Raw genomic sequence first — 15,415 nt, forward strand, 5'->3', positions numbered from 1 at the left:
CAAATCGGGTTGTGGCGATTTTTTTGCCTCAGCCTGACTTGCACCATTTGTGGACGCCCATACGCCATTTTCCCCCTACGCCGGCGCTGCCTGGTGTACGTCGTTTTTTTCAACGCACACCAGACAGCGCCGGCGGCTAACGCCGGCTAACGTCATTGAATAAATACGGCGCCCGCATGGTGCTTCAGAATGGCGTTAGCCGGCGCTAATTTTTTTGGCGCAAAACTGCGTTAGCGCAGTTTTGCGTCAAAAAGTATAAATATGGCCCTATATATAGATATTCTTTTTTTTTAACTTTATTTTTGCAGCTCTTGCATAAAAATAAAACACAACACACAGTGCATGGCACCAAGTGTAGGTACCATTTCACATATCAGTTTATTTTTATCCAGGACTCTTCCAGAGTGAAGAGCATCACATATACAAAGTTAGTAATCGGAACACGGATTCACATAACTCAGAGCCTCGCTTGGTTAGAACATCTTTGGCAAACAATAATGCTTTGCATATCATCCTGTCTTCATATCTTCCTGGTCCAATTCCACGGCTTAGTCTCTGTGTTCTTTCAAAGAATCCAACATTGCCCCACAGTCTGCCAAGTCCTTTGGAGCTTTGTCGTTAGTGCAAGAGAGCTGCAGATAAAGTTCTATTGCCACTCCCAACTCCAGAACATCTTTGACTCTTAAAGCCACACTTGGGGCACTAGGGGCTCTAGACCCCATTCATCCAAATAGCCACTTACTAGGACATTATTAACTTGTGCAAGATAGGTGTCTGGCTAGAGAAAAAGCCCACTTACAGATCCAGGTTGTGAGTAGCTTCACCTGTATCAACAGAGGTGTTACGATTGCCTTTTCTACATTTTATGAAGGAGTATGCACAAGAGAAGGCTCAGGACAGATAAATACTACTTTTCTGTTTATTAGTTGAACCTCATTAAATATAGAAACGTTATAGACCCCATAATTGTTATCCATTTGGTTTAAAAGATAAGACATTTGGGCCCATATTTATACTTTTTTAGAGCCGCATTTGCGCCGCTTTTTGATGCAAAATCAGTGCAGACTTACAAAATACAATCGTATTTTGTAAGTTTGCGTTAATAAACGATGCAAATGCAGTGCTAAAAAAGTATAAATATGGGCCTTGATTCCATATTAGAGAAGGTGGGCACTATTGTAATGCAACATGCAGTTGTGATTGGTGGAACACACTGCCTGTCACTATGGATTAAATTACAATGCTGTTAGGAATTATTAGCATTGGGCCTGTCTCTGCCAGCAATGTCTGAGAAATCGCCATGGCATTGCCAGTAATGTCCAGAAACTCCCCTGAAGACCCGATCTGCCTTGGGTAGATTTCCACAGGATTTAGGCTGGTCTCTAGTGTGATCGACAAAATGTGGGTTGCTTTTGTAATCCTCGCCCTACTTGCTGTTATCACCGTTCAGTGAAAATGTCCTGCCATCCTAGACCTCATTCACGTTTGTTTATTACATTTATTGTTGATTTAATTAAAATAATACATATTTTTTCCAAGACAATAACTCATTAATGGAAATGAAAACAAGTTTCCAGTTCTTTTAAAATCCAGACAACTTAAGAAAATACAACCATATTAGAAAAATATACTAGATGTCGCTGTCCTCTGTACTTTCCAAATGGTGAAAGGATGCTTTCATACATGTAACTAACTGTGCTGTCATTTGGACACCTACACTACTCCTTGCAAATTTCAAAGCCTCTTTCGCTTGCCGGCATCCCTTTTTTAGGCCGCAGCCTACCAGAGAGCGCAGCGGTCTAGGTATGAGAAAGACATTTTGAGGAGTTTCAGAAATTTGACCTGGGATTGCATTCTGCCAGTCGCTTGCTATTGGCTTTGTGGTCTGTAACTCACGTTTTCTGTCTCTTCATTTGCTGGTTTTATTTGGATTAGGCTCCCCAGCTCGAGTTCTCCCCTTCCCATGTGAAAGCCATGTTTGCAATATTGTTCACAAACTCTTTTCTGTAATAAACAGGCCTGTAAATCTGGTTATCTCGTCACGTTTGCTGGGTATTCAAAGACCGAGGTCAAATGTCAGGCGCTGTCTTACAGCGTAGGCAGATGGAAGGGAAGCAGATACAAAGTAATTATACCATGCCTGGGCTGAGATGACTGGTATCCATGGCAACCAGTCACCTCTCCTTGACCCTCATCCCGCTCACAGTACTGGGGCCACACATCAGAGAAGCCTCTCAGGCTGAGTGGAAGCTAAAGCGCCTCGAGCAATTCATTCAGAGAGGGGCTTCAATGGGCTCTCAGCCATACATTATGCTATTCATTTCTCACTGCTCCTTGTGCAGACTTCACTCCCTCTTTGTCTTTGTCCCTTCGATGGAGCATGGATTAAGTCTTTTGGTGTCCTTCCGCTGCTCATGTTTAGATTGAGGTATTATTCTTTTACCCCCTTCCTCTTTGTTGGTGCTTCCTTTGTTAGATTGCGCAGTTACTTAAGTCGCAGTTACAGACTGTTCTCCCCCTACCTACATTCGTCATGCTGCTTGCCCACCCTCAATAATACTGAGGTGCGTGAAAACACTTTAGTTTATAGCCCTTCTTCCATCTGACCACACTGGTGCTTAGATAGTGGCACCAACAGTACCTCTACAGATTCCGCAGCTTCCTCTTGTTGACTTGCATATCACTGAGTCCATGGTCTGTTCCAGCTTGGAGACTTCCTGACTGAGCTGTGCCAGGAGCCGTGTGTGAGCGATGGAGATGGGGGCTGCTGTGTCGGTTAAAGAGGAGGCCAACACAGCTGAGCGCTCCTTGGTATGCACTCCCCCGTGGCAGCTGCCTCTGACGATTAGAACTCACCCCAGCTGCATGCTGTTGTATGAGGGTGAGTGATTGGTGAGGGTGGTGCATGCACTTTAAGGGGCCTCTTTAAAACGGAACATAGTCTGGTTGAGGCATATGCAGATCATCACTGGGTTGAAGCGTGGACCCCCTGCTGGAGGTGCAGTACCACAAAAGGTATCCAAACGTGTAAGTTTTTGTTATACTTCTAGAGCCACTTCAAAGTAGTTGTTTTGCTTTTGTTTTTGTCTTATCTTTACTTGAAAATGTTATACATGTACATGTATTCTCGTGTATATGATGGGCTTGTAAAGCTCTGCTGCTCCTGCCCGGCTTCCAAGATTGAAGTTTTCCCTCGTGTTGACAAACACCTGTCAAAAGACCCTGCACTGGTGACAGTCCACGTCATTTTAGACCAAAACTCTTTTGATGCACTAAAATAGCCCCTTTTGCATGGGGTTTGTGATGGTCAGCGAACTCTGAACTGAGACAACCATGTTAACTTGTTACTCCTGGGGTGCTGCTGATGCGTCTGATTAGTGTCTCCGACCTCTCCAAGCCCCCCCCCCCCCCCTCTCACCTTCCAGGATGTTTATGTTCAGGGGCCAGTCACTGCTCATCCAGCTACTGAGCAACAATCACAAAAGGGACCCCCTGCTTCCTCATTTAATTCACCTCCATCAGCAAGAAGGGTGCCAAATTGCTCCCCGTCCCCTCCCAGAGCTCTATTTTAGCAAAGATCGGCCTTGGCTTTGGTCAAGTACTTAAGCTGGGTTTAAAATACGGGTTCCGTCAGCATGGAAGCCAGCAGATCTAATTTAAACCATATCACAAAACACTGTAATCGCCTGAACAGTAAACATTTTGAGCTGCACTGCAGTGATGCTACGTCTGCAGATACGAGCTCACAAATACATTCTTGGTTTTGTTCTGCTGTTACCATTTTTTTGGACACACTTGCACATCTGTCGGAGAGAGTATAGCTTGTACATTCATGCCCACCCCCTGTACTTGCACGTATTCATCAAACGGTTCAGCTGGGAGTTGGAGGAGTTAAACAGAAGGTGCTGGAGGAAATTCCTGAACAGAGCACATCTCATTTGTGGTCCCAAAATCCGCCTTTGCTGCCAGAAGGTTAGTAAATGATCAGCCAACACTGCATGAGAGTTGTTCAGGTTATTCAGAGGGTCATTATTGCAAACATTGTATATTGCGAAAGCTTTTATATTTCTTTCTTTCTGTGACGGATCAGAGAAGAGGAACTCTTCCCCAGTTTTAGTGGCATTCTTTAGTTTTGCTTACTAACAATGCCCTTCTATTTCTGTCCTTTTCTAGCGACTGCATTTCTTACTCCCAGATTCAGCTGTGAAAACTTGTGATATATGTGGTTGGTAACCATTGCCAAGGCCAAGAACTCTTGTAGATGAAACCTATTGGCTTTGCTAATGCTTGTTAATAAAATATGACCTAAGCCATCTTTGCCTTTCTGGTAAAAGAATTAGACAAATGTATTAGATATGTATTAGAGTTTCTTACTCTAACCGCATAAGTGGCAGCAAATGCAACGTTTGTAAGCTGACCATGTGCTTTGGAATTCCATTGATGGAATGCAAGGAAAGTGTATGCAAATAATTTGATATCTAGTTACTTTAATCAAAGGGACAAAAAGATAGTTGAAACAAGAGATTTCGAGGTAAATCCCCATGGTATAATCCGAGTGTTTTGTCTTTCTTAGTGTCTCCTAATAAAAGATAAGGCTTTTACTTGCTTCTTGGCCACCATTTTAAAATTCCCTACAGTTCCCCACAGTTATAGAAGAGATCCAAGGGGCTTGAAAATGTAAATTGCTCGATGCATTATTAAAACAGTTTAACCAAGGAGCATATACTAACTAACTCAATGAGAGAGCATGCCAGATGAAAGCTTTAAATGAGTGGACCCTGGCAGACCACATTGTCTTACATCTATCAAAATAGTGAAGCATAAGTTTAAATTTTATTATGACATTAAATTATAAAAGATTTGACCCTGCAAGCCCTGTATTGTGTGACTTGTGACACACCCAGTGGACTATTGTAGAGAAATTACACAGCCACTCAACTGTAATAATTTATTACATTGAGTTCTGACGTCACAATGCCTGCTGCCAGAGTCAGCAGATGAGAGGAAAGGCAGGCCTGGTCACAAAGCATAATTAAAGTAGCTGTTTAAAGAACAAAAACAAAACACTGCTTTTCTTTTTCTGATCTGGTTTTCTAACTGTACAGTGACAATAAGAAAGGATACATTTATGGCAACAGGTTTATTTGCATTCCTTAGGTAATTATACAAAAGTTAGAATCTTTCTGCAGGTTTGTACACATTTCCAGCTACTGTGTCTTTAAAAAAAATGGATTAGTATTAAACTGATTCCAATATCTTTTTGCAACAAATATCTAACAGCTTTTTTGATGTATTTAATTTTGCACTAGAGATTGTATATTTATGCTTCACATTTGCAAATATGCTTACCGTTTCATATGAAAGAGCTACACATCAGGGATTTAAGTGCTTTGTGGGAAAGATGATGGTGTGACCATGTATTATAAGGAATAAAGAATCCCCTGCCATACATGATAAAGATGCAAGTCAGCTTGGAGTTCCATAACCATATAAAGGAACACAGGACCTGATTTAGAGTTTGGCGGAAGGGGTTACTCTGTGACAAACATGACGGATATCCCATCCGCCGTATTACATTTCCATTATAACTTATGGAACTTGTGATACAGTGGGCGGGATATCCATCACATTTGTGAGGGAGTAACCCCTCCACAAAACTCTAAATCAGGCCCAGAGTCTTCAACCTCATTCCTATAAATGGTCATGGAACTCTTCTGTTAATTGCAATATCCTTATAATTTTCTCCAGGGGTTACTTTAGCCCATATAAAAGTCAACATGTAGGGGCTAGTAAAATTAAGCAAATGAAACATTTCATAAGTGAATTACATTGTATTCTATCTATCCAGAGGGCCAATTTCCTTCGAGACACCAGGGTAACGCAAAATGTAGATGAGATTTACTAAGTAACGCACCTTGTGTGGCCTTGCGGTGCTTGGTAAATCTGGAGAAACGCAAAGCAGAACAAGTAGCTGCTGTGTGTTACTCTGCACCAGGGAGGCATTCCGTGGGTGGGCTATGGGTGTTGCCATGCATGGTGCAATGGATTTTGGCGCTTTCCAAGTTTTACCATGAGTGGTAGACCTGAAAATGTGTCAAAATGCTATACCTTCTGAGGCGACGTGTAACAAGGAGAAATATCTTTATTTCTCCTCATTTTTCCCTCTTTTTACGTGTGCTGCATTCTGCGACACACATAGACAGAGGGAAAAGCCGAAAATTATCGTTTTTGTACAACAAGGTGTCTCTTCCTGCACAAATAAAATCCTGATTGATTGACAGAAGTGCACCAGAGCAAGGAGAAAACAGGAATGTGCCATATCCTGACAGATATGGCACATTCCTGCCCCCTCCTTTTACCGCAGTGCAGCAAGCTGTCTTGCTGCGTTGCATGAAATACTGATAAATCTGCCCCTTAGTCTTTAAACAGGTCCATTGTTCCTTCAGTGAGCTTTGATTGTCAGGCCATACTGTAAGGTAGAAGTATTTTGTTTGCCTTTCTACCATTACCAAATAGAGCCATCTATTCATCCTGCATTTCAGAGTGCTAAAAACTAGAATTGCTGATATATTTGCATTGATTTTTAATTTATTTACGGCCTTAAACCTATGCAGAGTGCTTGGGGGTTTCTGCACGTGAGTAAGTGTGTGACTTAAAATGATAGTGTCACCTGCATAAGGGCATAGTGAAGCCAAGATGGTGGACGCACTCTGAAGAAGATCCAAACAACCACCCCATTATACGGTATTAATCCTGGGCTACACCCGCCATCTGATACACATGACCGCCTTGTCCGGCTGCCAACCCTGCGAGCTGCTTATCTGAGGAACCCAGGGGGGTCCCCAAGGCCTAGAGGATACATTTCCCGAGGCTTGGCCTGCACCCATGTGGCGTGACAGGTCCATGGTGGATGAGGGAGAGACTGGCCTGGGGGCAGCGACGCTGAGCCTGTTGCAGCCCAGGGGTCTCCTGCCCCGATTGGAGGATTGCCTGGCCCTGAAGCTGTGGAGATGGAACACTCCCACTGCTCCCGCCACAAAATTGTGCACCTGCCGCCGCTGGTTGTACCTGATGCTGAAAGCCATGCACACTGGTGAAGCCTGTGACCTCTGGTGCTCCAGCGGCCTGAGCACCTATCAGCCCATCCAGGTGAGGACAGGGGGCCGGGAAGCCTAGAGAGGCAGAGCTTACAGCACTGATGTGCATTGGTGCCTGTGGGTCGGATCGGGCCCAGACCTGCGCTGCTTGCACCATGCACACTGCACCTGAATCCTATACGGGTGGCCCTGGTGGCATCAGCTGCATCTGTTTGGTCTGTGGGGCAATGACTGGGTCTTGGGATCCCCGGGTAGGTTTGGATAATCTTCGAGAAGCTGCCGGGGAAATAGAAGGTAGGATAGGTGTGGCACTGCTTTCTGGCCCTGCTGTAGGGTGTGAGGAGGCAGGAGGGTCAGATCGGGTCTGGGCCTCGCTGTAGAGACCAGATTGTGGGGCGCAAGTCTCCCAACCCTGGACAGATGGCCTTGCTGCCTTACAGACTTAAGGAATGCGTTGTTGCTTGATGATCCCTGATGCAGAAGGGTCCTTCAGGGGCTGTGATTGGCCACAGGGACCCCAACAGGACAAACAGACATGCTTCCCCCTCTACTCCACCCTATTTTTTCTGAGTGAGTGCTGCTCTGATTACATAAGCTGGGGTTCTCCTCTGCCTCCTGTCTGCTATCTCCTTTCTGGTTGGACTCCGACAACCTGGAGCTGGTGACAGGGGCTTGCACTCTCCAGCCCTCGCCTTGCACAATTGCTCATACCTGCGACCTCTGGTGGCCCTCTCCTGTGTTTTGAGGGGAGCGATGAAACCGGACCCCTCCCAGTGATCTTGACCAGCTGCTGAGCCCTGCTGACACTGGTGATGACCCATCCTCTTCTGATTGCTCAGAGTTGCTTCCTGTGGGATTGCTGCAACTAATCTACAGGGAGCAGTGCCTGCGACAAGCTCCACAGTGATAATTTGACCTACGCCCCTCTAAGCTCACACCTGTAACCACTGGGCACTATCCCTATCGCTAAGAACCGAATGCAGATACTTTCCTCATCGTTGAGTCTCTGCCTACCGCCATATCCTCCTGGGCTGCTCGTGGTGTTTTGGCCCTGTCTAGATGCCAGCAAGCCGGCCCTGAGGTGCTCCAGACGACTATACTCCAAGAGGTACTGTGATGGGTTGCCTGTGCTCGGCTGTTCAAAATATATCCTTGCGCCCGCCGATGGTGCCTGCCATGTTGGTTATGGACACGATCCCCAGTGCAGCTCTGACTGCACCACAACACTAGAATACAAGCTGGAGGCCATTCTTGCAGCAATTGAACAATCCAGAACATCTCTGGAAACAAAAATTTACATGGTGGCAACAGACCCCATCTTACTGCATGCAAGCCACCATAAGCTTGCCGACAAGGTGGGGGAGACAGAATAGATCAATCAATCAATCAATCAATCAGGATTTATAAAGTACAGCTAATCACCCAGTAGGGCATCCAGGTGCTTGCAGGTCCCAGAGGTGTATTTGAACAGCCAGGTCTTGAGGGCCGTTTGGAATTCTGAAAGTGAGGTGATGCTCCGAAGGTGTGTGGTGAGTCTGTTCCAGGTTTTTGCTGCGATGTGAGAAAAGGAGCATCCTCCACTTCTGCTTCAGTAGATGCGGGGGTATGAGCAATTTGAAAGGGAGGCAAAGTGTAGTCTTTTCGACAGTTGGTGGAAGGTTAGGTGGTGGTTGATGTACGTGGGTCCTTGGTTGTGTAGAGCCTTGTGTGTGCCTTGATTCTCACCGAACTACAACCCAAGACTCAGTGTATGGAATTATCCCTTCAAACCCTGTCAGAGCGCATTCAGATATTGAAGAGGAAGACCGAAGACGCAAAGGGGAGATCCTGGAAAAACAACATCCATGTGGTGGGCCTTTCGGAGGGTGCAGAAGGATGAGACACAGTTACTTACATCGAGACCTGGCTCCGCTACCTCCTCCCTCTGGCTGCCCTGTCCCAAATCTTTCCTGTCGAAAGAGCACACAGGGTCTTGGCACACAGACATATACTGATTCACGTCCCTCTCGTTCCTTTCAGGACATACCAAATAGACATAGGGGCATATTTATACTCCGTTTGCGCCGAATTACCGTCGTTTTTTTTTACGCAAATTTGGCGCAAAACTAACGCCATATTTATACTTTGGCGTTAGACGCGTCTATCGCCAAAGTATGAGGAAAGAGCGTCATTTTTTTGCGTGAACGCCTTCCTTGCGTTAATGAGATGCGACGCAAATGCGTCGTATTTATACTCCCGGGCAAAAATCACGCAAATTATACTCTGTTTGCACCGAATTAGCATCATTTTTTTTTTACTCTAATTCGGTGCAAAACTAACTCCATATTTATACTTTGGCGCTAGACCTGTCTAGCACCAAATTTATGGAGTTAAAGTCATTTTTTAGACGTGGAAACCTACCTTGCCTTAAGGAGATGCAAGGTATGCGTTCCCGTGCAAAGATTACTCTATGGCCTTAATGCCATATTTATACTCCCATGCAAAAATGGTCCACAGGAGGGATCAAAGCTTGCTTTGCCCCATTTTTTAATGCCTGGGTCAGGGCAGGAGTTAGGGGACCTGTGGGCCTATTCCCATGGTGGAACACCATGGAATAAGCCCACAAGTGCCCTCCCCAGGCTCCAGGGAAGCCCCCATCCACACGAAGGACAGTGGAGGTTGGGGGACCCTATCCCAGGTAAGTATAGGTAAGTACAGGTAAGTATTTTATTTTTTAAAGTGTCATGGGGAGCCTGAAATGGGCCCCCATACATGGCACAGGGTGCAATGGCCATGCCCAGGGGACCCTCGTCCTCTCTGCAGGCCATTGGGGTGGTGGCCATGACTCCTGTCTTTTATAACACAGGAGTCATGTGATATGGATGGTTTTGTGTCAGAAAATGAACTCTAGGCAGGTTAGAGTTATTTTTTGTACTTTAACCTGCCTGTCATTTTTTGGTGCAAAACCCCCTTCTTCCATACCGCCAGCCCCACCCAACTAACGTCATTTTTTTTACACTAGTCTACCCTTTGCACCGGCTTGCACCATTCCATAAATATGGTGCCTGACAGGTGCAGAGAAATGGTGCAAGCCGGTGCTAAACTTTTTGGTGCAAAACTGATTTTGTGCAGTTTTGCCCCAAAAAGTATAAATCAGGGCCTCACTTTGCAGACAGAAGTGAGCCGGGCAGAGAAAAGCCATTGAGCCACTGAAGCGAGGTAGGCCACTTTGTATCCTTTTGCCCCTTGCTCTGCCACTCCCTGCTACCCAGAAGAGAACAGTACAGTGGTGGCAGAGGCAGCCCACGCTGTGGCTTTGTAGCAATGTTAGAGAGTACACAGATAGGCTTGGGTAGGTTGCAGGTTGATTCCTGGCTCCTCGCAAATCCCCTGACTGAAGTGCTAGTCACCGGGGGTGCCAGTGCAGTGGGAATGCCAACCCAGGATGCAGGCAAACGAGCACGACCCATACTGAGATTGGCTGTTTCATATCAGACCTGAAGCTGGAGTATAGCGCGATCGGAAAACAGTAGCAATAATTATGTGAAAGTGCTTCAGCCATATCAAGGGTATCGAGGGCATGGGTGTAGTCAAAAATTGAGTTTTTAAGTTCTCTCACAGGGAATGCGGTGAGAGTGCAGGTAGCGTGAAGGGAACAATGTAGCGGCATACTGTAGGCAGGCACAAGCATATGACTGGGGGACAAACAGATTGCTGAATTAAATCAGTCCATCGTTTCCAACAATAACTAATTTTGTGCATCCTTTATATTTTGCCAGAGGTCCTGCTAGTTTAGAAATAATCCCACTTAGTCCATTGTCTGTGTAATCCAATCAGTTCTTTAAATGGGCAAGTACTTTCAGGTGCTGAGTACATATACTTTTTGTCTTTGTAATGGGGAGTACCAGTATATCTCAACAGAGCTGCAATAGGTTTAACTTGGAGAGTTCCAGCAAACAGGTTCTCTGGAGTAGCACTTCTAGTTTTCCATTATAGACATCGAAATCAATTACTTAATGTCAGCTTCCTTATTCTGCGCTGTAGCTATTTTACTAACCTTATGCTTTTGTACGACCTTTAGATATTGTGCCAAAGCCTTAGAGGCTATGTGAATGCAGATCCCTAATAATGTCTTCTACGCCACCAGAACCATCCATACTTCACATCCCAGCAGTATAGGTTTTAGCATCTTCCTCCTTTCAGTAGTTGAGTATTTGAGGGTTAAGAGGCTTGGCAGAAAATTGTATCAAGCATTGGCATAGCCAATAGGTCTGGCTTTATGGTGATGTAATGGTTACATTTTTTAATTTACATCTTTTAATGCTGACATATTCAACAGACGGGAAGAAAAGAAAACAGACTCAAGATATATGTGATCACTAAATGCCTACAATAATACCGTTAAGTTAAAAACAAAATAACAGGTATGTTTGTTTTATTAGTGATGTTAAAAAATTACTTTTAGTTGTACCATGCATTTTATCATTGCTTTTTAGGAAGACGACCAGAACAAATTATCCTCCAACAAACACTCAAATTTAAAAAGAAGACAGAAAATAAACCACCATCTAAATGGGTACCTGAAAAGCAAGCAAAATAAATAGCAATTTTTAAATATGAAATAAAATTTAAAAAGCACATTTTAAAAGAGCTTTGTCATTTAAAAGAAGTGATCTGTTTTTATGTGGATGTGAACAATATGCACAAGCTTTGTGCAGTCACTCAAAGTGAAGGGAACCTCTGGGTAGAGAGGGCTTATCCATTGCCCTATGCTGTATGCTTTGGTGAATGGAAACACAATGTAAGTGACACTTCAACAGACAAATGGATGGAGACTCCTGTGCAAAAGCCCTTCTGGAGGCCTGATTACAAGCGCAGGGCTAAATTCAGATCCCTGTGCAAACGTGTTTGCACATGGATCAGAATTACAAGTTGTGTGGTAATTATCAGAACCTTGCTTTTTTTTCTCTGATAAATACCTGCAGGTCAAACCCAGCAAAATGTATTGGACGAAAACGCCTGGAAAAAAGGCAAAACATGCAGAATTTGTGTGTTAAATACCACTTCTGAATGTTATACCTCATTTGAAAGTTAACAAGTCAGAATAGGAGGTATGTACCACATTTTACCAAATGTGATAAATAATTCACTCTGAGGTAATGTTATATACCAGTGTGGTAAATACCTCACTTATTCTGCGTAAAATGTAATGAAAGACCTAAGTATGGATATTGTGTATGATGTTTTTGAAAAATGTTAGTCTAGTGAGACAGCTAAACATGTCTCAAAGGCCAGACCTAAAAATACAAGTTGTTTCAAACTACTAGTATCAATAGGACAATCAACTGTACATATTTTAGTTAGATGTTTATTGGTTGATATAAACAACATTAATAATATTGACAGGGCTGGTATGGTTAATCTAAGTGTGTAATCCTGATGCTAAAACAGTGCTACACTAAAATAAACATAGGGGCATATTTATACTCCGTTTGCGCCGAATTTGCGTCGTTTTTTTTGACGCAAATTCGACGCAAAACTAACTCCATATTTATACTTTGGCGTTAGACGCATCTAGCGCCAAAGTTCATGGAGTTAGCGTCATTTTTTTGGCGTGAACACCTTCCTTGCGTTAATGAGATGCAAGGTAGGCGTTCCCGTCTTAAAAAATGACTCCCAGGCATGTGCGTGGTATTTATACTCCCGGGCAAAAATGACGCCCAGGAGTGGGCGGGGCAAAAAACTCCGCATTTGCGCCTCTTTTTAACGCCTGGGTCAGGGCAGGCGTTAAGGGACCTGTGGGCTCAGAATGAGCCCAGAGGTGCCCTCCCCTGCCCCCAGGGACACCCCCTGCCACCCTTGCCCACCCCAGGAGGACACCCAAGGATGGAGGGACCCATCCCAGGGAAGAAAAGGTAAGTTGTGGTAAGTATTTTTTTTATTTTTTTTTGTGGCATAGGGGGGCCTGATTTGTGCCCCCCTACATGCCACTATGCCCAATGACCATGCCCAGGGGACATAAGTCACCTGGGCATGGCCATTGGGCAAGGGGGCATGACTCCTGTCTTTGCTAAGACAGGAGTCATGTTAATGGCGTCTGGGCGCCCAAAACAAATGGCGCAAATCGGGTTAAGATGATTTTTTTGCCTCAGCCTGACTTGCCCCATTTTGGGACGCCCAAACGCCATTTTTCCCTACGCCGGCGCTGCCTGGTGTACGTCGTTTTTTTTCACGCACACCTGGCAGCGCCGGTTGGCTAACGCCGGCTAACGCCATTCAATAAATACGGCGCCCGCATGGCGCTTCAGAATGGCGTTAGCCGGCGCTAATTTTTTGGGCGCAAAACTGCGTTAGCGCAGTTTTGCATCAAAAAGTATAAATATGGCCCATAGTACCATATTTTCACTCAATAAACGTAACTGAATCAAGTGACGATTTAAGATTATTTGAATGTTCTACATGCGTATTTGTTGTCTTTTTAAGTAACAGACGCACTATCAGTGTTTCAGAAAATTACTGTGAATGCGAAGGCATGACGGTGTCAGTAAAACTGAGCAGGAGGGTATGGTAAACGTTTCCATTAAGTCTTGAGATAAAAGATTCCTATTTTTCCTTCTCTTGCAGGTTGTGGAGAACTAGTCTGGGTAGGAGAGCCGGTCACCCTCCGCAGGGCAGAGAACATTGCTGGCAAGTACGGTGTGTGGATGAGAGACCCAGAACCCATGGCTCCCTACACATTGGAAACCACCTGGAGGATCAACACCGTGGGCACCGACATTCGGCAAGTCTATGAGTACAATGATCAAGACCAGTTCATGAAGGGCTATCCTGCTAAGGTGCATGTCTTACCAAGGTCCATGGAGAGCACAGGAGCAGTTGTCTACAGGGGTTCCCTCTATTACCAGCGCCGGAAGTCAAGGATCCTAGCAAAGTATGATCTGAGATCTGAGAATGTACGTGTTCAGAAAGAACTCCCAAATGCTGGCTACCATGGGCAGTACCCTTATTCATGGGGAGGGTATACAGACATTGACCTAGCAGTTGATGAGACTGGACTCTGGGCAATCTACAGCACTGACAAAGCCAAGGGTGCCATAGTCCTCTCCAAGCTGGACCCTAACACCCTAGAAGTTCTGCAGACCTGGGAGACGATTCTCCGTAAACATTCGGTTGCCAATGCATTCATGATCTGCGGCAGCTTGTACACCGTCAACAGCTACTCTTCCCCTGATGCTGTGGTCAACTTTGCCTACGATACCAGCACTGGGTCTAGCAGACAGCTAAACATCCCTTTTGAGAACCGGTACCGATACAACAGCATGATCGACTACAACCCCACTGCGAAGAAGATCTTTGCCTGGGACAACTTCAACATGGTCATGTACGACATAAGGTTGTCCAAGATGTGAATGAATTATAATGGCGCACCTCATGAATCTGGGGATTAGTAATCTCACCATCAAAACTAGGAGCAAAGGGCTGAGAGAAGAACCACAGACGCCGCCACCTCGTTCCCGCTCTTTCTGTACTTCAACAATCAAATGACAATGCGCCCCTGATGAAATTACAGGGCAGCTGGAAAAAGAGCAGCAGTTACTGGCTAAAGATATTGCCACCCGCGTACCAAGGAATGACTTACTTTCATGAGTCAGTCAAAGTATCAGGAATACAGTCTAGGTGCAAACAGCTTGGCCAAAATTGTCATTAGTATGTTTGTTTTTAGCGTTATTCCTAGGTATTCCAGACAATCTTACTATTCTGTTGTATGTGTTTATGTTATACTTCTGTATTACAGAACATTTCTTGCATCAAATGTTAATGCATTAGTTTGCCAAACTTCCTTTTCACCCTGGACGCCCGAATGGTGCGTGGATTGGAACTAGAAGCGTTTTATAACATTGCTCTGCCCTAAGTCCATGATGCAGTGATTGCTAGATCATTGAAACTGTAATATATTCAGGTGAGGCCTGCTGGATTCACCCTGCTGCCTTCCTTGCTAGTGCTGCCATGAATACATTTCCCTGTGTCTTCTTAATTTTTGTTCTTGATATCTGATGTCCAGTTTGCCCACCGACAATTTATTTTCTTAAGTTGAAATTAATTTTCATCAGCTGAAGTTTAAAGTCCTTGCTCCTTGTCAACAAACCTCTTTAGACTGACGCACATTTGCATTCGGGCCTTGGCATTCTGGTGAAGGAATTCGAGCCCATATTTATACTTTTTTTGCGTCGCACTTGAGTCGTTTTTTTATGCAAGAGCGGGGCAAACACAAAATACAATTATATTTTGTAAGTTTGCACCGCTTTTGCATCAATAAATGGCGGAAATGCGGCGCAAAA

General features: G+C 44.7%; 1 protein-coding gene across 1 annotated transcript in view; it reads left to right on the top strand.

Moving 5' to 3' along the window:
• The window catches only part of MYOC (myocilin), a 76,911-nt gene extending 61,800 nt beyond the window's left edge, over positions 1-15,111 (top strand). The window contains exon 3 of the mRNA XM_069231445.1: positions 13,701-15,111. Coding sequence (XP_069087546.1) covers positions 13,701-14,485 — 785 coding nt within the window. The 3' untranslated portion in view covers positions 14,486-15,111. The remainder of the gene's footprint in view (positions 1-13,700) is intronic.
• Positions 15,112-15,415: the final 304 nt, after the last annotated feature.

Source organism: Pleurodeles waltl, chromosome 4_2 (genome assembly GCF_031143425.1).
Source record: "Pleurodeles waltl isolate 20211129_DDA chromosome 4_2, aPleWal1.hap1.20221129, whole genome shotgun sequence".
Taxonomy (NCBI): Eukaryota; Metazoa; Chordata; class Amphibia; order Caudata; family Salamandridae; genus Pleurodeles; species Pleurodeles waltl.